This window comes from Centroberyx affinis, unplaced genomic scaffold, assembly GCF_046629955.1.
Source record: "Centroberyx affinis isolate AG114_WGS23_722 - 3 ecotype Tasmania unplaced genomic scaffold, CSIRO-AGI_Caff_v1 ptg000827l_1, whole genome shotgun sequence".
Lineage (NCBI taxonomy): Eukaryota > Metazoa > Chordata > Actinopteri > Beryciformes > Berycidae > Centroberyx > Centroberyx affinis.
In genome coordinates this window covers 330,843-354,714 of record NW_027279426.1, presented here as the reverse complement: position 1 = coordinate 354,714, position 23,872 = coordinate 330,843, and the positions used below count along the sequence as shown (strand labels likewise).

At 42.4% G+C, this 23,872-nt stretch overlaps 1 protein-coding gene across 2 annotated transcripts in view; it reads left to right on the top strand.

Annotated features, from left to right (window-relative positions):
- The window catches only part of enox2 (ecto-NOX disulfide-thiol exchanger 2), an 82,455-nt gene that overhangs the window by 39,897 nt on the left and 18,686 nt on the right, over window positions 1-23,872 (top strand). For both annotated transcript variants that reach the window (XR_011695229.1, XM_071520814.1), the window contains exons 3-6: window positions 10,969-11,124; window positions 16,433-16,639; window positions 18,432-18,665; window positions 20,603-20,815. Coding sequence is in view for 1 of the 2 variants with exons in the window: in XM_071520814.1 (XP_071376915.1) it covers window positions 10,969-11,124; window positions 16,433-16,639; window positions 18,432-18,665; window positions 20,603-20,815 (810 nt within the window). In the remaining variant the exon portion in view is untranslated. The remainder of the gene's footprint in view (window positions 1-10,968; window positions 11,125-16,432; window positions 16,640-18,431; window positions 18,666-20,602; window positions 20,816-23,872) is intronic.

The following is a 23,872-nucleotide window of genomic DNA, read 5'->3' as shown; positions in this document are numbered from 1 at the left end:
GCAGAGCCTCTGCCAGCTCTCTTTTAGAGAGAATCATACTTAAAATCATATGCATATACTAGTTAGTTTTGAACTTTGTTGGTGTGATGGGAAGGAATACTGATGGCAGGGACTGAGTGAGGCTTTGATCCATGTGCTAAAGAATAGATTAAGCCTCAGTGGGGGCAGTATGTCTTCATTAAAGCTGTTTTGTGGCAGGAGCGGTTTCAGGAGGGCGGTACAGAGAGGGAAGAAGGGAGGAGAGAGCGATGGAGAGGGAGGAGAGTCGGGTGAAGAGCACAGCTGTGTCCCCCCTCATGGATCACCTGGAAAAACAGCTGGTGCTTCCCTACCTTTCCCTCTTCCTTCCTTCCTTCCTTCCTTCCTTCCTTCCTTCCTTCCTTCCTTCCTCCCTCCTCTCTCCTTCCCTGTTCCCCCTCCCTCCCTCAGCAACCCAAATTACCCAACATCTTCATTAATGTCTCATTACAGCTGAGTCAGCCACTGTAACCCCCAGCCACATTAGAGCACACGCTGTTCATCTGCTTTTCACAGAGCTGAGCCCTTTTACACACTTAGCCTGCACTCAGTCACACTGAAATGCTCATCTGGGCTCAAACAGTATACAGACCAAAGCTGCAGCCAATCCAGCAGCTGATGAGTAATGTAATTGATAGTGGATTCCCCGATTTCCAGTGTATTAAAGAAGAGAGTGCAATAGTTTGTTTCATTTGAACTTAACATTTACATTTGCATCTCATATATGTAGCCAACACTCTTGTCTCCTAGCTAACCATAAGCGCAAGACTAGAATAAGCTTAAATGATCAAGACCGTGTCCAGGCAGTTAAGGTAAAAAAAAAAAACAATCCTATATCCCCTGATTATTCATGTATTATCAAGAGCAGAGAAATGTGAGGTCAGAGCTAACCAGAAGTAGAAGAAGTGGGTCAGGGAGAAAGGGGCATGAAGTACTTGACAGTACTTCAAGAGATAGATACAGCAGGAGATAGGTCAAAAAAATCAACCGCACATACTGTAGAGTGCATCAGGATTTCAAACAAACTCATTTGCATAGATTGGGGGGGGGGCTTAAGTGACTTTTTACAGGAAAAAAATGCTTCTGATATGTAAAAGTCAGAAATGTGTTGGTGTTTTATCGTCTCTCTACACTCTAAAGGCATTTTACATATATTACTCACAGTCATATAATTTCCACCCATGCTTTTTTACTTCACTTAAGCCAGGAGAATGTTCCTTGTTGAACCCCAGGAGGGATGGGTAAGTAGGAAGAGTAAGAGATCCACGAGTGCGCTCTCCTCTCGCCCCCTCTTTCTCTCTCTCTCTCTTTAACAATTGATGAGAAGGAAGAAGCTCAAGGTTGGCCACTAACAGCAGCCTAATATATGAATTTGAATTCCGTTTCAAAACCATTCAGCTGAGCCTTAGATGTACTCAATGTCCGTGTCCGTCTGCTAAACGTGACCTCTGCTCACATCTTCTTTTCTTATTCGTGCCTCAGAATCTGACGACTTGGGGGAGACGGTCAGTCTAGGGATCAGTCAGTCTATGGATTTCGTGAACTCTTGGCATAGTCACACACACACACACACAGTCACATATAGTCACACACTCACATGTGTGCTGTCATGCAGTCTTTGTTACCAGAGCAGCTTGTGCCTTTGAAGTAATCCACGTGGATGAGTTATTGATTGTCCATCATGGCTGAACATCATCCTCCCCTCCTTTTTGTTTCAGCACTAAACAGCCAGGGAGAACTGCCTGCGTCACTCTCTTTGTTCCTTACCACCTGATGTGTGTGTGTGTGTGTGTGTGTGTGTGTGTGTGTGTATGCATGTGCAGTTATTGTTTGTGCATTTCCTGCCTGTGTGTGTATGTGTAATGTGCATTTCATGTGTCAGTTTCAGACTCATTCATTAAAAGAGCATGCCTCTCCTGGAATACTTCAATTATAGTGGTTGCCACTATTTCATCCTCTGTGAGCCAGGAAAGCGTTTCTCCACCAATGAGTCTTTTCCTGCCCTCAGCCAGTGGATTTATCCAGACAGACAGCTGGATAAACAGACCGCTGTAGACAGAGGCTTTGAAACTCTACAGCTTTGCAAAGCCTGGTTCAACTCTCCAATCATGACAGTGTTATTTCTATAGATGGACTGAACAGTGGTTGTATATGCTAGAATGTTATTAGTACATGTTTGCATTAGTGCGCCGTTTGGATGGAGGTAGGAATTGTTCTGTCCCCTCCTGCTGAATAAAGATTGTACTGTATTACTACTATATAAGCAGAGATTGCATTGCTTGGCCATAGGTGTGACTAGTGTATTGATTGTGTGTTGTACCATTTGTAATAGTTGGCATAAGCGTTAGTGAAAATAGGTTGCGTGTTGCGGAGTAGTCTGCTCACTGGAGAATCTGTTTGTCATTGTTATCATCATTGCTCCCATTGTCATTATCAGTGACTGAGAATAGAGGCTATTCTGCAGACTGCACAGAGCCTACATAATACATCGGCCTACAGAGGATCATAGAATAGCGGTTGTGTAAGTTTGTGCCACCCACAGATGTAATCGGTAAGGTGAACCTCTTCCAGCTCTGATGGTCCTTGCCGCTGTTGTAAACAGACCTCACCTCAGGTTTCCTCTGGTCATGGAGAACCTGGGAAAGTCATGGAATTTGACAATGGTGTTTTTTTTTCGTGCCTGAAAGGATTATGGAGAATGACACATATCCATAAAGTTTTGGAAATGTCAAGGGAATTAGTTGTAACCAATTGAGTGTTTAACGTCAAGCCTGTCTGCAAGGAAATCAAGGTACCTTTGAGGGAATAATGAGTCCCAGGGGATAGTAGCCAGCCAAATAATGACCTGGGGCAAACAAAATTACTATTTAACAAAATGTAACATTTGAACCTAGATTCTGACATATACTGGTCATAGAAATTGTGTCCTGTGTCCTGAACTAGACATGGAAAAGTCATGGCATGAGGTTAGCGAAAATGTGTTGCAATCCTGTCAGAAAAATCACAACTAGAATCTGAGCCTCTTGGAGCGGAGATGGCAGCAGTAACTGGAATCAACATCTGGTTTCAACATCTTTGACATCTGACGGAGGCAGAGAGAGTATGTCCCACTCCAGGAGCATTCAGCATGTATTTCCATAACCTTCATCAATGTCCTTTCTAGCACTTCCAGACTCTAAGTGGAACCAGGTGGAAAGAGTTCCTTCTCTATATTCCTCTGAGTAGAGACCTCCCAAAAAGCCATTTATTATCCAGGACACTTGACAATATGTTGCGTGCATTGTGTATGATCTAGCTGGATTTATAGACTCAGAGCTATTCCTGTGGCTGTTGCATCATTGTGCCTATGTTTAGCCAGCTCCTCTGTGGGATATAGTCTCTAGATAAAGGCTAGACAGCATTAGGAGCTTCAAACACCAAACCACCTTTCAATTATATAGGTCATATTGGTAATGTGTAGAATTTTAAAAGAAATACTGCTAATGCTTATGTTTTTATGTTACCAGGCATTCTCATTTTGTGTTCAGGTCTGACCTTGAACGTTAAAAGAATATTTTGCCTCACCAACAAACTGCATTGCAGCACAGCTTCCACACGACAACCAAGACATCTGGAAAAGGCTCCTCTAATGATGATAGATGTCTCTGTTCACAGCAATGATGGGTTTGATTATCTGGTTTGGTTTTCTGATGTTTGGATTCTGCCTTGAGCCAAAGCTCCTTATTATAGTAAGGAACACATGCAGAGCAAACAAAAGATGCTGGCCAGCTACACACACACACACACACACGGAGAGAGAGAAACACACACACACACACAGAGTACCGTAAGGAAAGCATTTAACTTTTCACACACATGTAGTTGCGATTTTATCTGAATTCATTTAGCGGCACTTACGCACACACACACAAACACCCTGAAGAATAGATAAGGAGGCTCAAGGGACTGAGGCCTGTTCCCTGAATAAACAACCAATCCTCTGTCTGCTGCATCCGGCTCGTCCTCAGCCCTTACCCACGCTTGCCACAAACCCCTCCACCCCTGCAAACACACACAACATCACACACACACTCGCACTGGAATATATGAAAACCCGGTGTCATGTCTCGTGACAAATCACCTAAACAGTACTCCATATAGGAATTTAGATGGTACAAGACCGCCACAGATATGAGTAAGAGCCCTCTCATTCTCACAGATTAGTTCACCTGGATTAACATCAGGAAATACATTAGCTGACAGTTATTCCTTTGCCGTAAGCGTTTTCCCGTGCTTGGGCTGAATGCTGTGTCCCGTACTGCTGACTGCTCGGGAGCTGCACTGGTGAGATGCCAGAGGTTTTTTGGCTGTGTGTAGGCGGACAGAGGGGAGAGACAAAGACTCTTCACTTCGGAGAGATGTCTGGCAGAAAATGCTGCAGTAGTTACAGGGCTGCTGAAATGGGACTTTCTGACAGTTATTCATATCGGTGGCAGATATGTTAGATGATAGGCTCGATTTTTTTAAAAGCAAGATTTGTAATAGAGATTTGAGGAGGGAGGTGTCAGATAAAGAAGAGGGATTTTGGAAGGCAGCATAAGGAAGTAGATTCTTATTTAGATGTAATGGAAATGTAAGGTGGAAGAACTTTTATAAACTGAGAGTTTGCATGGAGGGAGATTTTTTTCTTCTTCTCGGTTTCTATCCTGCAGGTAGGAGGGAAACCGCGGATGTCTGGTTGTTAGAGAAATACTGTTTCTGTTAGAGAAATGGAGTGGGAGACATCCATATGAAAATGCAAAGAGGGAGATTCTTGGCAGAGATCGAAAGAGGCAGGTTTCAGCCTCTGGTAGGGTTCCAGGTAGCGTGGCTAGTTCGCCTCATTAGAGAATATTACCCAGCATGCCTCACAGCAGCTTTGGATGTCCCTCTCCAACCTCCACCCACCGCTGACTCTGCTGGGAGGGACATTTACCCTGGAAATCATAAAGGAGAGGGGAGGGGAGAGGGAGTGTGACATTAATAGCCAGGAGCTTCGCACAATCAAATGTCAATTTTTTTTTATTCCTCTCTGCACCTCCTGATTGATGGGCAGAGAGGAATGTAATTACCTTCAACAAACCTCCGGGAAACAGATTGTCCAACATGGAAAGGACAGGATAGAGAAGACCGAGAGGGAGAGGGAGAGGGAAAGAGAGAACTTTGTGTCTGTCTATCTGTCTCTGTGTGCACGCATGCATGTTGCAAAGAGGAGGTGTTTGCAAGAAGGCTTTGTGATAGTAAATTTTCCAACATGAGAGAGAGTAGAGACAGCTCACAGTCACAGACAAGCGCAGTAAAAAGGATAAGACAGAGATGTGTGGCCATATGTGGGTGGACTCATCCCCAGAAGGTTTCTTTTGTTGTTCTTGTTTAAGAGGACCATCATAGTCTCTGAATCTCTCTGTGGAGTTTCATACTGCTGACTCAAAGCGACCTGCTTACCCTTTTCACACAGAGTGTGCACAACATTCTGGCTAGTAATACATATCTCGGTTAAAGCCTTATTCATGATAAACTGTTTTATATACAGTATGTGTCATCTTATTAACTGAGACTATTTGTGCCTTAAAAAGAGACTGTAGAAATGCAGAGCGAAAATGGAAATCCTCTAAACGCCATGCCCACCTTGGTATATTCAAAAACTCTATGAGAAATAATTTGGAAGTTAAATGCAAGAGCACAGTTTTTTTGAAGAATCATTGAAGAATCATCAGAAATAAACTTAAAGGCTATTTTCCACAGATGCTCTCCACAGTGCCTGTATTGAGCGTCCCTCTGAGAAATGCAGGAGAATCTTTAAGCCTTTTTCTTCTAAATTGCCAATTTTAGAACGCAGACCGCCACAGCCACTCAAGATGTAGCCGTCTCCGCACAGATTACTGCCTCACTTGATTCGTTTAATGTTGTTGATGTTGTCTCTGTAGATTCATTAGTCGAGACCGTAGCCAAGATTAATCCTTCTGTCTGTGCCCTTGATATTCTGCCCACAAATTTTTTAAAGGAAGTCTTGGAACTTGTTGGTCTGTACGTTTTTAACTATTATTAATTCATCTCTAACCACTGGCTTTGCCCTCGCCTATTATGGTTTTGTTGAATTTCTCCTTCAGAAATCTAATCTTGGCCCTCGTTCCCTAAACAATCGCAGACTGATCTCTAAATTGCCATTCCTGTCCAGGGTTTTGGAAAAAAAAAAAACAGTAGCCAACCAATTAGTTACTTTTATGAGCAGTAATACTCTCTGAGAATTTTCATTTTGGTTTTCGAGTTCTTCGTAGTACTAAAATGGACCTTCTCAAGGTGATGAATGACTTATGGCTGATGGGAAAATCCTCTTTTCTTTCTCTTAGAGCTTAGTGCAGCTTTAGACTTGGTTGACCATGTCTCCTATTTGAGCATCTAAAACACTGGGTAGCCATCTCTGGTACTACTCTAGACTAGTTTTACTTCTATCTGCACGATGGAACTTTCTCTGTTGCTTTTGGGTTTTTGAGTCCATGTACTCACTAGGGCTGCACGGTTCTGGATAAAATGAGAATCTCGATTTTCTTGCTTAGAATTGAGATCGTCGTTGCGAGATCGTCGTTGCGATGGTCGTTGCGCCCATCGCTGAGACTTAAATTGGATTGAACTTTGACCCCATCGCTGGCTCAGTTGTCATGACAACATTATGGAACTGGACAATAGATTTACTTGAATGAAACTTCTTATTTTCTTAAAAGAAAGAATGAAAAATAACATTGCAAAAGCAGTTACATAAAATGTAGGTAGCCTACATTAGGCTATTCTGCAGACTGGTTTACAAACTGTATTATTATTATTTTCCTTTCAAATGGTTAAATTTTCAATTAGTGCAATTAAGAAAATATATTTCGTTACGTGGTGTTATTAAAAGCAGACTGCAGCAGCTGGTTGTTGAGTCTGTAGCTTTCAGAACGGACACAACAATAAACTTCACAACCTGGGAATATTTGCATTACTTTGAAGTGATGGAAGAAAAGGGCAAGAACATTATTGTTACCTGTACATCTGAGAACTGAAAGCACTTGCCAATGTGTTGTGAGCGCTATCTGCTGTTTATTTTTTAGACCAGACATGATTAATCAAGGCTGCGTGTGTTCATACTAGTTTACCATAAAGATGATCAGACCCCGAATAAATGAAAGCTGCTTGTTAAGTAGATAACAGATAAGTAACAGCAGTGTACTCGGTGATGATTTCTATAGCCTACTAGTGAGAACATCACCAGAAGACATAAAAGTTGTTACGTTTTTAAGCGGGTAATTTGAAAGCACTCGACTGAGTTACTTTTAATAAAGACTAACTTAGTAAAGTAACTAGTTGCTATTTAGAACTATAGTAACAAAGTAAAGTAACTAGATGAGAGCAAATGACTGAAGCTCTGCGATGCGTTCTATAATCGCTCTAGTGTTTATACTTTTTATGAGCAACAGCGTCCAAAATCAAAGTTGAACGATGATGGAACGTTGACTTTGTAGCCATGTCCATCGGGCGATCATAAATCGTTGTACTATAAACTTCCCTTCAGGCTGATAATATCCAGCTGTATCTCAAGGTAAAACCAAGTGATATCAAGCAGTTGACCTGTTAGCATGACTGTTTTCTGGATATTCAAAGCAGACTGTCTCTTTCTTTCTTAAAATTGAATTGAGATAAGTCTGAAGCTATTATTATTATTGGGCTAACACTACTGTTAGTGCCTGAATACATAACCATCTTGGCCCACTCCCAGGGTGGTTTGGTCTCGTAAACTTATTCCTAAACCCTTCATTGTACCTCAGGCACACTGGCTGATAAGAAAGGGTATCAATATTAATATTGCAACAAGATAAAATAAAACTCAGAAGGGAACACAGCGGCTAATCTCTCTCCTTAGAAAGTGAATATAGTCACCTTGGCATAACGTTTCTTTATAAGTTCAGTTGACTGTGTGCATTGTGCGTACACGTACGTGTGTGCCACTGTCATGTAGAAACGGTCACTCAGTATGTATCTGCTATGTATGACAACCTAATTAATGTGCGCATGTGTGTGTGTGGGTGTGTGTGTGTACTGTATATGTATTGCATTGCCATGTAGAAGTGTCCATATCTCCATATGTGTCTCTGTGTGTCGCAATATGTGCATTACCCTTGATGTACACATATCACTGTAGCCTCTCTCTTTTTGAAGACTTATGTATCCTTCATATCTCTCCCCCACCCTTCACCCCCCCACCCTGTCACACAGGCACACAAACACACTTTTGTTTTTGTTGACATTTGTTCATGTTTGGTGTTTTTACTTTTTTGCATACATTTTTATTAATCTTGTAAAACACTTGTTTTGATAGGTCCTCTATAAGTAAATGTTGTTATTATTAGTATTAGTGTTAGTATTAGTATAAGTATTATTATAATGACTACCCCTGGTAGCCTAACAGGTTATGTGTTTACATGCAGTAATTCTTTAACAGTGTACTTAGACAGAATACTTAAGTACCCTTACTAATATTGGAGTTTTAATATGCATGACAAAGACACACTGAAGACTGAACACCGAAGTCCTGGAACACGGAGGGAGGGGAAGAGGGTCTGTTGGTGATGAAACGTGGCCTCAGGACTGAGGCTCCATTGTTAAAAGTGGAGATGAGAGAAGTCTGGTGCAGCTGAAAATCCTTAGGAAGAAGTAAATAATCTCTGTTATTACACACGGCTCTGCTACACGCTTGCTTCAGGCCTCAGGCTCTTAATGGACGAGGATAAATACACAGGCACGAACGCACGCACACACACATGCGCACACACACACACACACACACACACACACACACACACACACACCAGAGGGAACACAAGCAGCACTGCAGTGAAATTGCACCAGCCATGCCCTGATGTAACCAGATCTTTTCTTCATGTGAGCTTAAATCTAGTTTGCTTTCCATCAATATAAAACACATGGACTCATAAAAACATTTCCTAGTTTTGCATGGGCTTGGCAGAGGATGGAATATGATTTCCATGAATGCCATTGCCAGATTATTTTACTATGTAAGCAACCTACAAATACAATATGTTAAGTCTTTCCATAGTGATGCTGTATGTGTAGGCCTACCTGCATTCTACGTCCTCAATCCTTTTCTGTGCGAGGTGATTGTCATTCAGGTTGGCCACTGCAACACCCTCCCATCTTCCCTCCACCCTTCCTTATCTTTCCTTCTGCTATCCGTCTTCCTCTCCTTCACCTCAGCGGGCAGGAGAAGTCATCAATCGCCCTGGCAACCAGGGTCTTTCTTATCACCTGCTTCCTCTCACTCTGACACCTGGCTAGAGACTGATGGTGAGGTCATCAGTACAAGACGGAGTGAGCCATACAAGTTTCCATGTATTTTCCTTTGCTGTAGTTAGTCCATGTACAAAATATGTCTTCCCGGGCTATTTTTTTCTGGCTCTATCTAGTATTCGTTTCTCTTCCCCCATTTCTGCCCTGCTTCAGCTGGCATTATCACTTTATTTTCCTATTTATCACACTCTCTCACTCTCTAGGGACCTATTCCCAGTCTTCTATAATGCACATATTTCCTTATTCTCTTTCAGTGAGTGTTATTAGATTCAGCCACTTTCTCTCCCTTGCAGTAGATTTGGAGAAATCACTTATGGGAGTATGCAATATCTATTTACAATTAATGGTGTGTAATGTGGAACAGGGAACCTTAGTTTTTCCTCATAGGCCTTATTGCAGTGGAGGATCAAAAGAGTCAAAATTAGAAAGGAATCCTGAAATGTTTTGTTATTTTCCATTCTGTTTGGAATAATAATGTCACAATAAGTTGTAAATATGAATACTTAATTAATCATGGCAAAATTCAAAAGAGAAATAGAAAAGATTAATTGTAATTTGAAAATGAAAAGTGAAATCTAAAACTTCAAATTGTAAAACAAAGAGAAAATTCAGATAGTAAATGTAAAAGGAAAAAGCTAAATATAGCTTTAAAGTTAAATGACTTATGTAATGACTGTAATTTATTTTTTCCCATATTTCATTTTGCCCCCGTGTAATATGTGGCTCCCCCTGGTGTCTGCAAGGTGCCACTGTACCCTTCCCTTCTAAGACCCACCGATGGTGTTGTCTAATTGGATCACACCTCCTCATTTACATGCACAATACAATAATTAAAAATGGAAAATGGAAAAATCCAAATGAAAATGAGGAAAAAGAAGTAAGAAAAAATTAAGCAGTTGAATTTACAAATCTGTTTAAATTTCTATTAACCTTTCTGTTTTATAATTTTTGCTTTACAATTTGTTTCAGATTAAACCTTTTCTCACACGTACCCACGCACATACTGCACATAGTCCTCAGTCCTCTGCAGGTGATGTTGAGGCACATGCAGGAGGGCGATGTCATTTCCATTTCAAAAAGCTCTGCGCTGGAATTCGATGTGTGTACATGTGAATGCTTGTGTGCATATGGGTGCCAGAGCATGCGTGTGTACATGTTTTCCCAGCTGCAGTGTAAATTGGTATTGTGAATAAAGCTCCTGTGTAATGTATGTTTTAGTTCCAGCTGTTAAAGTATCTATGAGGTTATTGGTAATCATTCAAACCACAGGAGTGACAGAGAGAGAGTCAGTAAAAACTCATTTAAATATGTATGTTGTTTGTCAGATGATTTATTCATGAATGGCTGTGTATTCTGTTATGTATGTATAGTCTGCTTGTGTATCACTGGTGTTGACAGAAGAATCACTCGGGGAATAAGTACACAATGTAAAATGGAACTTGAAAGATTCAGTATGGACTCAGCTGATGGCTGGCTAAAGGTTAGCTGTTAGAAACAAGTCTGTGTTTACATGTTACTGTGTATGTGTCGCTGCTTTCCCGGGAGTGAGTTGCAGTGTGTTTCTCATCCATATTTCTCTCTTGCCTCCAGATTTTGACCCCAACCTTGGCATGATGACTGGCATTGCCCCCATGAACCCCATGATGCCCGGCCTGGGCATGGTGCCCCCTCCCCTCTCCCAGGAGGTGCCCATTGTCAAGGAGATCATCCACTGCAAGAGCTGCACCCTCTTCCCCCCCAACCCCAGTAAGTCACAACATTATAATGCTATTCTTGTACCCCTCACCGCCCCCACCACACCACCTCCACTACCAGCACCACCAGACAAAAGAATTAACACTACTCTGAAAGACACCTTATTCTAATAACATGACACAACCTTGCCAATATGATCTATTGATGTGTCATGAAGATGTGTATATAACTAGAAGATTCACCGCCTTGTTGGGCGGTGAAAATAATTTAACAGAGTATAACTGAGCTTCAGTTCAATTCAAAATGTTATATTCCCATACGTGAAATTGGTTTTATAGACAATTTTTTACAGTAAAAACACACAACAAAAACTCATAATAAAATCAATAAAAAGACACAGTAAAACACGACAAAAACATAGGCAACAAATAACATAAAAGCACATTTAGTGTACATACTGTAGCAAATCACCTCAACCAATACCATACAGACAAATATCAGTTGGTAAGACTAGACGGAGGTCAGTGGCTCAATATAGTACAACAAAAAGTCGCTCTTCAGCACCAAACCAAAGAGGTAATAACCTGTGTGGCTCCTTCTCATCCTGTCATAGTTCAGGCCCAACCAATATCCTGATCACTGTTGTGTCCTTAATGCTGGATCAGCTCAGGACCATAAGACATGCATGATTGGGCAGTCCATATTTCCAAACACCATCTATCCGTCCACGGAAATGTTCAGGGCAAGTCGCTGTGTATATTCTGAGTAGAGATGTGCTGCACAAGTTGTTGTTTATATTTATCTCACACACACCCTCCAATTATCCAGAGTTAGAATAGAAAGGCGTAGTGGGGGTTCTGGGGTTGATCCCACCCTCCCCTTTAAGATTTCCTGCCAGAGAAAAGTTTCTGCCTGGGGACTTTTTTTCAAAGCCATCTCACATGTCAGCTTCAAGGTGAACTAAAACAAAAGCTCCTCACCACAGTAGGATGTGAGAGTTCACAATCCTTTCACAAAACAAAACACACAGTCTTGCTTCCTCTTAGGCAAATATCTTTTTTTTCCCTCTATATCTTTGATGCTGGATATAAGATATGCTTGTGTATTTGTGGTGTGCATTTGTGCTCAATATAAACCGTTACTGTCACAATATGATGCAGAGGGGAAAGCTGATTAAAAGTTTCACTTCACCTAGGAACCTCTTTCTAGCTAGTCCTCATGGACGAAGATAGGGAAATTAACTAGATTACTTTGTAGAAGGGTACATCTACATCCTCAGGCTGAATTTGTTGTCATCTTTGTCAAGAACTCATCACTACAACTTTTGATCCTGTCGTAAACACTTACTCTGCAACCCAAGTATAACTTTTTGCTGTGTTGTTGGCCTGTCTGCCCTGGTAGGCATCTGCATGAATTTGAAAATAGGCTTCACGGTTAGGCTAAGAGTAAGACCTTGTCCGAGATGAAATGCCCAATTCCAGGAAATTAAATGGTGATTTGGGCCCCAAGGTCTGAAGCTTTTTGAATCCTTGTTAACACCTTGATCATGCATGGACACAACACTTCAGTACACACCTCTCTCCTCTCCCTCTGACATATTTTCAACTTCCCTCACCTCTCTACCCCCTACCTCCCTGCCCTATCCCCCTGACTGCGTTCACTCACTTTTTCATTCCCCAGTCTCTCCTTATGATCTTCTTTGTTTGTCACCAGTGTCTGTGTCATGAAACGCAGTGTGTCTCTGAGCCAAGTAGTCTTCAGCAGGCAGACTTCAGAGGAAAACTGCTTAGGCTTGATTCTCCTCATGAAAGTCAAGTAGGTCTCTGAGGTGCAGTTCTGCTTCACACAATTAAACCAATAGGGATGCTGTGTAGGGGTTTTGCACCCATAGAAACACAAACTACGAAACCTCTTACAACGAGATAGGCCAGGTCTTTTATACTAGTAGGGCAGGGGGGAAATTGGCACCAGCCAGATTTCAGTTTAGCTACTCTATCAGACAGTCAGGCAGGTTACTACCAATCTCTTTTCTATTCTGCAAAGCAATCTGTCTTGTAAAATAATGAAAATAGCTTTTGAATTTTGGGATTCACCACCCACAAACGTTGTTTAAAAAATCACTTTCCTGCTCTGGTAGGGAGACAAGTAGGCCAAGCATTTTATTACAGCAGGAAGACAAACCAAGCTTTTTGTATCAGTAGGGAGACAGTCTACCAGACTTTATACCAATAGACAGACAGACCAGGCCTTTTACACCACTAGCAAGATGGGCCAGGCATGTTATACCAGTGGGAAAACAAACCTGACCATTTATACTCGCAGGGTATTCGATCTGCCAGGCATTGTACCAATACATAGTTAGACCAGGCCCTTTACAGCAGTACAGAGTAGAGAAACAGTCTTCCAGGCCTTTTACATGAAAAGGATGTGTTTGTGGTTGGATGTGGATCTGGTTGTAAGTCAGTGTTATTTGTTGAAGATATTAGCCTGTTAGCATCTTGTCTGTCTCACAAGCTGTGGCGCCTCACAGCAGGATAGGGCTAGCTGATGGGAATCAGAGGGGAACACTGCTGATACAGGCATATCATTATTTCATGATGCATGCTGTCACAACCACTTTTTTGACACACATGGGGTGTAAAGAGCTGAAGAGAAGTCTCTTAGATGGCTAGAATGAAAACCAGCAGAGCTCTGGATGCAGAGAACCAGGATTGAGAACCACTGCTGTAGAGGGTAAACCTGAGCTGATGTGACACAGTACACCGATGCAAATAATACAGGGTTGTGAGAGCTGTATTTACACGAGAAAGTGAAACAAATATTGATATCAGCTGCACTCAGGCTTTTAGCTAGTATCTGAGGGAATGGGCTGGCGCCTATGCAGTAGGTTGCATATGGTGTCCATCACAAGCAGTCATTACCCTCTAGCTGGACGCACTCAACCTGACACCACATGTAGCATCCCCTCTTACTGACCTTTAGCTGAGCAACAACAACCCTGCAGGTCTCCCTCAGCACTCTCTCTCTCACTCACTCCTTCTCTGTCTCCTCAATGTGAATAGCCTTACCGTCAATGTGCATCCTCATCAAGCTCAAGCTCTTTCCCTGTTGCTCTCTTCTCCGTTTTCGTCAGTCAAACCCTCCCAGTCTGTCTCAGCCCTCCTTGCCTCCTCTTCCAGCTCATCTAGTGCTATGCCTGTGTTCCTTTCCGCTTCACTGGTTTGAAAAGACTTTATGCTCAACATTTGGGACCATGAGACCCGCTTTGATGGTCAAATTGGACATCAAGCTCTGCCTTATTTGTCTATCTCTCTTACTTTTTCCCAGCCTCTGAAGGCAGGCTGTCTGAGAGACACATTTTATAATTACCGTGAAGGGAAAGACTAAAGATACCCCTCTGAGCTTTGAGGATACTAGCAATGTTTCCCAATGTCACACACATGCACACACACATGCACACTCCTACAAGCCCCAGGCTCTGAATAAAGACGGATGCACAACTAGTGGCAGGTGTTTAGTCTTTTAGTTTTTGCTGATATAGTGTGATGTGTGAGTGTGCTAACAGTGTTGTGTATGTCTGTGTGTGAGACAGTGCTGCAAGCATGATTTCTTGGTGTGTGTGAGTAGTTAGGTGTGTGTGCGTTTTTACATGTGGCATTACTACATGCAGGCAGGTTTATGTGTGTGCATGTCGTTTGTGTGTGAGGTGAATGCACTTGTACTTGAATGTGTGTACTTGAGTACTTGTGTATGTCTAGTTGTCTTCCCAGTCAGAGTCCGCAGAGGGTTCAGGCCTCCTCCCCTTAACAGGCCCAGGACCATAAAAAGGTATTTAGCCAGTCTAGGTGATGGATGGTGATGGCCTGGGTTAGTGTAGCAGACCAGTGGGTGGCCACACAGGCAGCAAACCTCAGGGACACATCTATTTCTGTGTGCTGGTTTGGAGCCAGGGACTGTCATGTCTGTTTCGACTCTTTAGGAGTGCTGCACGCGAGCGCAGGGGGCCTCTGACAGCGGGGGGGAATTATGAGCTGATAGTTCTTTTTAGCCAGAAGGAAACTCTGACTTTGGATTGTAATGCTTTCGTTACTCGATACTCCCCCAACCCCTTTTGTGGAATACATAATCCAGCTGATTAAGTTCGATTCAGTTAAGGAGCAAAAAAGACTCTTAGGGATCAATTTGTTAAGGACCCAGTGGTCCTATTTGGCAGGGTTGGAGTTAATTTAATTTAAATTCAAAATGTTGAGTGAAATTGCTATTGATTGGTTAGTAATATAGAATACATTCTCAATTGTATGATATATATATATACATAGGCCTATAGAAAGTTAATTAACACCAGTCCTTTTTAGAGTGGGGGAGTGACAGAGACGACAAGCCCTTGCTAGTAATCCAGACATGCAGCATCCTCAGCGTTCCATTGATTAGTTGGTTCACTCCTTGTAGACCCCGCTAATCACATTCATCATGGTTGAGAAGCCTGATCTATTGGAGATTAGATCAGTCAACACTCATCTGTGTTGAATTAGTCATTTCTGCGGTACAGGGGACATTCCATGAGAGGATTTGCCATCACTTTGTGGCCAAAAGGATTTCATTTTCATGCATAGAATGGTTTGATAACAACATTTAACAAAAAAAAACGATCTGAGCATATTGCTCCAAGTTATTATTATCCATGCATTTTGGCTTCATACTGTTTTAGGTCAAAGGAACAATGTTTTAGATATGGTTTAATTGATTTGGAGCGTGACTATCTGGAGTATGAGCTATTGTTTTTCAGACTCTATGAATGTATTCAATTAGATATGATATCCTGTATGTGAGTATCATGTTATAAATGCAAATAAATTGTCCCATTCTATATAAAGACTTCTCCTTCGTTTTGGTTGTTTGTTTTAACCCTTTGGGCAGCCTATTTCTGAGTGTGATTTAGTTAAGCCATGTTTAATAGAATACAATAACAGCTTTGCTGTTTGGGCTTTCATTAATTGATTTTACATGGAGGCTTATATTTGTTACTAATGAGAGAAGCCAACAAAAGACAGAAAACTCAAATAACCACATCAGAGCCAGACCTGCTCTTCAGGTCTGTGCAAACGTTTTCCAGCAATCAGCTTCTGAAATCTGCCTATTTTCAACTTCTGTCAAAGAGCATAATTGATACTCTTCATAAAGTTTTAGTGTTCTAGGACTGCTGAACCATTGCACATGTCAGTGGTATGTATAAAGTACAAGTGTCTTTCATTAGTCATGGAGGTCATATTTCTACCAGCAGAGCCTTAATATTTCAACCCAGTGTAGGCCAACGCATAACTGTGTGTCCTCTCCTTTTTTCCCCACTACTTTTTAACAGACCTTCCCCCTCCGGCCACCAGGGAGCGCCCTCCAGGCTGTAAAACAGTGTTTGTCGGCGGTCTACCGGAGAACGCCACCGAGCAGCTCATCATGGAGGTTTTTGGACAGTGTGGTGAAATCATCGCCATCCGCAAGAGCAAGAAGAACTTCTGCCACATCCGATTCGCTGAGGAGTTTACCGTGGACAAGGCTCTCTTCCTGTCTGGTAAGCTGTCTTCACTCTAAAACCATTGTAAACATTTAGCCCCCATTTGTCCCCAGTACTCCTATAGGTATTTCATTCCATGGAATTTGTATAGATAAAATTACCACTTATACAAATTTCAAGCAAAAATAGATGGTTTTACTGTTATTAATTAATTAGGACACTAACAATGCTTGAGTCTACTGAGTTCCACTACCACCAGCTATAGGCTCAGACAATAGAGGAAATGAATCACCATCAAGTGGAAAAAGCATCTCTACTAGTCATGTGACACAAGCTTATGGTTTCTTATCTTATCTCCATTTCCCAGCAGCTTCTAGAGCCCAGATGTCTTAAATCTCTCTATGCAAACTGCTGGCCATATATCCCTGCTTCACAAAGCCCATTTAACATAGCAGCCGCTCCAGTTGCACCCTCAGCGTTATTTAACATGTGTGTGCATACATGTGTGTGTGTGTCAGAGAGAGAGCGAGCGGGAGAGGGAGAGAGAGAGATCCTGTGATTATGCTACTTTTCTGCAGTGAAACTGGAGCTATGGTCCATGCATTAGCCAGATGACGGAGCTGTGTAGCTTTCCCATAAATGATACCCACCCCACACACACACACGCACACACACACACCCTTTACAAACACAGAACCCAGCATTGGCGCACACTCCAGCAGCCTCAACACACTGAGATCGCTGAAGAAGACACACAAAATGTATTTTTTTTCCTGCCCGCTCTGACATACACCAACCACTTTTCCTGTGATGGGAGTGTGTGTGTTGGGGCTCTCAGGAATCACTGGGCATCATTACGGTGCCCGGTGAAAACACGCATACATACACAAACACACACTTACGACTCACTCTGATCGTTGCAACCAATCAATTAACAAAGTGGGCATGATTTCACTTCAAATCCACAAACAGCCATTAGTGAAAATTAAGTGAGGGAGTGAGAGGATGAGAGAGAGGGAATGAGGGAGATTGTCTTCCAGTGCCACTAGAGTAGTAATTAGTCTCCCTGAGTTTCCCCCATGTATTGACAAAAGGATGTAGGCCCTCTTTACTCTAAAAACCCCTACAGCTACAGTATGACTTCTTACATGGAGGGATCTCGCAGGCAAAAGAGGTAACACCAAGGGTAAGGAGAGACGGGTGGTGGACAAGTAGACGGATCAATTTAACCCCAATGAAGAGTGTGTTTCGTGGTTTGTCTCGCTGTCTGTCAAAATAAAGATGGTGGTAGATGATAGACAGACACACTATTGACCCAGAAAGAGGGCCAACAACATAGACAGCTCATTTGTGTACTTTCTCGGTCTCATGCCCCTCTTCCCATCTCCCTCGACCCAGTTGAAGCAAATTAATGCTTCCCAGCATATCATTGGCCTTAAAAACATGCACAGTTTGCTCATTTCTGCTGTTTATGTTTTTTTCCTTTGTGGGTTGATTTTGTGAGCAGTCCCCAAGATGTGAGACTCAGCCAATTATATGTATGCAAATCATGGGCACAGTTCAGGAATAGAATGACCCGTGAAGTGGACAATCATCAAAAATTAGGAGCATTTTACTTGCCAGCAGGTAGACGTTGTTGATGTTGTACAACTAAAAAAAAACTCAACGCACAGCACAGTGAAAATGACTTATCAAATTACCCAAACAGATGAATTACCTCCTTTTAATCAGTGAATTCCCTGCTGTCCCTTCCGTTTCTCCACTTCATACTTACTTTTTCTTTCTTCTTTCTCCACCACCTCCCATCTCCTCTTTCTTCTCATTAATTCTGCCACTGTCGCCTCCCTAGGCTACCGTATCCGTTTGGGCTCCAGCACAGACAAGAAGGACACCGGTCGTCTCCATGTGGACTTTGCCCAGGCCAGAGACGACCTGTATGAGTGGGAGTGTCGCCAGCGCATGCTGGCCAGAGAGGAGAGACACCGGCGCAAGATGGAGGAGGATCGCCTCCGGCCGCCCTCCCCTCCTCCCATCGTCCACTACTCCGAGCACGAGTGCAGCCAGCTGGGAGACAAGATCAAAGGTTGGTAGTGTGCTTGTAAAGTACACACACAAAGCACATACAACATCATATGTTCATAATAGCACAGAAAGAAGGAATAGTGCTTGGTAAAGAGATGAGCTCAAGAGATGTGGTAGAAAAGTCTTTTTGTAATCAAGCTAAGGACATTTTCAAATAGAGCATAAATTCAAATGGTCACACAGTTAATGAGCAAGTAAAAGTGAAAGTGAAAATGAAGCTGGATCCATTCATGAGGCTATCATTATTCATGCAAACCACAAACTAACAAGGTGGGGAATAAGGAAGTGGAATAGGTGGGGGGGCGGCTGTGTGTGGTTATCTGTGCAACTGCTTTTCAAAGTGTGTGTATGTACAGTATGTGTGAGTGTGTGAGACCATGTGCACATGCCTCCAGAAGGCACCAACTGCAGGACCTGACTGTGAACCTGACAATACCATTCTCTGATATACTAACGAAAATCATGAATTTGTTTGCCAAATGTGTTAAAGAAATTTGCTCTCCCTCTCCTCTCACCTCTCCATTATCCTCTACTCCACCCTCTCTACTCTTCTCTGCTCATCCTTTCCATATTCTCTCTTCTCCTCTCCTTTCCTCTCTTCTCTGTTCTCAGCTTTCTGTCCAGCTTCTGGCTGAATAAACCTGTTTCGCTAATGAGAAATGGCACTTCCAGGTCTCAGTCACAATTGCCTGCTAACAAAATGGCTGCGACTTCCTGCCTCTTTGCCATCTGCATATATATGTCTTTTTCAGTTCTCCCTTTCTGGTCATGGTGTAAAAAACTCCAGCATGGTGCTTTTTTAGCCGTGGATTTGTTTCTGATCACTCTAGGCTAGTGCTGAGAAACCACACACACTTTCTCTGAGTCTTCCACCCAGGTAAAAACATGTTTTTAGCCCTTCCAAAGCTAGTTGTATTTTCGCACCACAACCCCACCCTCCTTCTCATGATAAGAAGCATACAGAGGAACTTTTTACCCAGTCTACCTATTGACTGGTTCCATCATCTCTCTCTCTCTCTCTCTCTCTCTCTCTCTCTCTCTCTCTCTCTCTGTCTCTCTCTCTCTCTCTCTCTCTCTCCCTCTCTCTTTGTCTCTGTTTTTTTACCTTTCCCTCCATCTCCCTCAGGTGTCAGCAAGTTCTTTGAGGTGGTTGTATGTTACCAAGTACATGTGACAGTTTGTCACAACTGTTTTATCTTTTTCTCTTTCATCCACCGGCATAACTATCCCTCTGTCCTCGTTCTCTTCAGTTTACTGAGGCTTTATTGTTCCCCTCTTTTCTTTTCAATCCCGCCTTGCTCATATTAACCCTGACACTTCTTCTCTCTATCTCCTTTCCTTTCCCCTCGGCAAGAGAATAGTAAGCTTTCAGTGACATTTCTTTCAGTTTACCAGTTCACTCATATTCACTCTGACTCTTCTTTTGCTTTTTCCCTTCTTCCTTTTCTCTCTCCTTGGCCAGAGAAAGTCATTGAGGCGCTATGGGCATTAATCAATTCAGGAAAGTCAGGTGTCAGACACTTCACTCCTCTATACAGTACCTATTTGCAAACTTCATCACGGAGTACAGCACTTGAGAAAATTATTTCCTACAAAAACATGTCGAAACATGTTGATTAAGCAGTATCTAACTCATAAGAGGAAGTGATATTTCTAATTTTGAAAATGTAACCTTGAATATGAATCTTTATGCTGCAAATTTAGAGTTCTTTGAATTCTTGTATTGAGACAGAATTAGTCTGCTCTGTCATTGACTACTCATGTCAAGGAGGTAGGAGGAGGAAAGGACTTTCACTTTTACGATGTGTTTTGAAATAATTTGCAGATAGCTAGCTGTAGCTTGCAAAAAAGTGTCATGGGACTGTGCAGAATCTGCAATTTTTTATTTTGACTTGCCTGTATTGACCCCAACTGTTCCTGTCCTCCCCTCTCGGCCAGACGACGGTAAGTTTGCTGAAGCGGTGCGCGTCCTGTTGACCTGGGTGGAACGAGGCGAAGTCAGCCGCAGGAACGCCAACAACTTCTACTCCATGATCCAGTCGTCCAACAGTCACATCCGCCGACTGATGAGCGAGAAGGCTCAGCATGAGAAGGAGATGGAAGAGGCCAAAGACAAGTTCAAGACCGCCCTGTCCGGCATACTGGCTCAATGTGAGTTTACTGTACTCGAATACACACACTATAGACTTTGATGTATAATACTGTATATATATATAGCCTCATCTTTGTAGAAGAGAAGGCCAAAGACAAGTTCAGGATCGCCCTGCTTAGAGAGGGGTATAAACAACGAAAACGTAAAAGTAAACAGTCTGTGAGTGAGATGCAAACGACCACATTGAAAATGGAAATGACGATGGTGATGACTGAACAGGCGTTCTGCTCAGTTCCCATCCGACAGAAAGGCCACTAAAAGCTTGCTGCTTTCATTCAAGTGTCTGCGGACTAAAAGTCTGAGTTTACTGTAATAAAAATGACTTACCATAGTCATTGTTGTGCAGTACATGCACATCTACAGGAGGAAGCTAAAGATGAGTTCAAGCCTGTCTTGGCTGGGTTTCCTCAGTGTGTTTCCTATGGTAGAACCATACATACAACACAGACATACTGTAGATTACAGTACAATATACAGCCATAGACATTTACAGCTGAAGAAGATACAAAAACGTGGTCAAGACTGTTCTGCCTGGAGTGTTGAATACTAATGAAACGTAAGTACAATGTTGTTCACAACCCCCCCATACACTCTCACATGATGCAGAGAGCATGTGAGTACAATAAATACACAAGCAATACACATGCACGTTCAATATAAAATTGGAGTCAAGAGGAGGTGACTTTAATATCCTTAAGGAGGGAAGGCTTTTTGTTTATTCCTTTTTGTTTATTTGTTGTTGGGGAGGTGGGTTAAAGGTAAGTTAATTGCTTTGGTGGCCTTTACCTTTTCACTGCTGCATTTTACATTCTAGGCATTTACATTAGCTGATGTTCTTACTCGGAGTGAATTACAATGAGTTCAGTGCAGTACTTAAGTGCAGTAGAATAAACTGTAGTACGCTTTTTTTTTTTTTGCTTTTTTTTTTTCTGATGAGCGCAACTTAGATGAAGTAGAGGATATGGGAGAGGGTATATGATTCAGTGGGGAGACGGAGACGTGAGGTACTTGGAGAGAAGAGATTAGTTTTCAGCCCAACGATGGAAGATGTGGAGTGACTTTGCTGTCCTGACTGGAGTGAGAAGGTCAATGCACCGCTGCGGAGCCAAGAGGTAAAAGAGTGAAGTGGAGTCCAGATAGAGTGACGGTCTGGTCATCGTAGGAACGGGAGTGCTAAGTGGCTAAGCAGTCAGTCTGTGCTGTTATCACTGTTCACGAGGGATTCAGCGTCCTGCTCCTTTTTTCATTTCTTCCAAAATATTGCAAGACTCTGGATTGGCTTCCCCTATGCTATCTTGAAAACATGAGGGGAAAAATGGTAGTACTGATGATTGCATTGATGGCTGAAGAGCACATTGGAGTAGAATATTAGTCTGTGTGCCTTCGGTAGAAAGAGCAATAATAGTAAATAGCTTAACACAATCATTCCATGGAAACAGGTGAGGCCAAAGATATAAATGCATGCTTAGCTCATTAGATGAAAGGCCAAAGGCGAAATCTACTGCTCTTATCCATCTTTGACAGCTTTGGCGTTGCAGCTCACAGTTTATGCCACTGCCCGGGGCACTTTGTGTCCAGATATCCCACTAACACGCGTTGTAGCATGCATGTTAAGTAGAATGCAAACATCCTTGAGCACACATCGAAATGGCCAATGTATTTCTTTTTTCATTTATTGTTTATTAGGTAGGCGGCAAGTAAATGCAGGGTAGAAAGGGTAGAAAGGTTGTGTGCGTGAAAGCAAGAGAGAGAAAGAGCTTCTGTTCCTCTTAATAGCCATCCTCCATCATCACAATCCATACAAACACTTACTTCTATTCATGAGTTTGTCTTCCTCTTGGTGTATTGCTGGCCATACTAATGTTAACACAGCGAATGGGCTCCTGCGAGGAGGTTTTACTTGTCTCACTTTGAAACAAAGATCTGTCCATATCAAATAAACTCTGCCTGTCAGCGCTCTAGGTTTGGCATCCATGGAGATCCGTCTCTGATGAAATATCATCCCTCATTATAGGCGTTCTCCATGTCACCTTAAATAGAAATGGCGTTGAAATGCTGTTCTCCCATTTAAAGTCATCTTGACAATGACCCTGTTTGGTTGTTTAGAATAATGAATATCGTACAATTAAATGAAGCTATATTGATGAAATATGGGAATGAGGCTTGGAGCCTTGAAGGCTGTTGTATCAAATCAGTCCTGTTTGCCGGCTGTCTGTCTCTGTTCCCCTCTGCACCTTTATTTTTGAAGGCCAACTTGTTTCAGGCCAGTAGTTATTGAGTTCATGACATATTTTAATAATGAAGGGAGTATTCTCATCTGGTCATAGCAGACACACACTTGCGTATACACTCACATCCCTAAAAGCCTGTCCGCAACCTTGCACAGTTTCCTCTCTTCTCTGCCTTCACCATCGATCTGCTCCATCAAATTACAGGGTTCTGGGAAGACACTATTGATCCCTGTACTGTTCTCTCTCACCACTCAGCAAACACACACACACACACACTTAGCTGGTGGTCTTATTGACTCCCTGTGTGTACATTAGGACCTCTGGGATACACAGGGCAGCTATACAGTCCTCTGTGACCACCCACAAGACAACAAACAGATAGCTGAGAGAGGAATAGTTATATCAGTACGTTATAACTAAGCTAGAATCTGACAGACTGTCTACACCCAGAGCGGCTGTCGTCATACACATCACATATAGGGGAGGTGGCAACCTCAAGGTTAAAGATTGAGGCTTGAGATCAGAAACTCGCTTGCCTAGTTCAAACCTGACTCTTTGACTCATTGACCCAAAGAGTCTGGGGACTTTGTTTGATGTTGCCTGCAGCGATAGCATCGCTATTGAGGAGCCGGGTATTGTGATTAGAGTATCGGATCTGTCTTGTCATTGTCGAGAGGGAGAAAATGTCATCAGGTACGAACATTACAGCTGATTCAATTTGTAAAAGTTTATGTAGACCGTGTGGCCAGAATTTGAAAATAAATGGCACATGTAAAAAACATTTTTTTTAGGTAACATGAACAGTCTGCTCAGCTTTCAAAACAA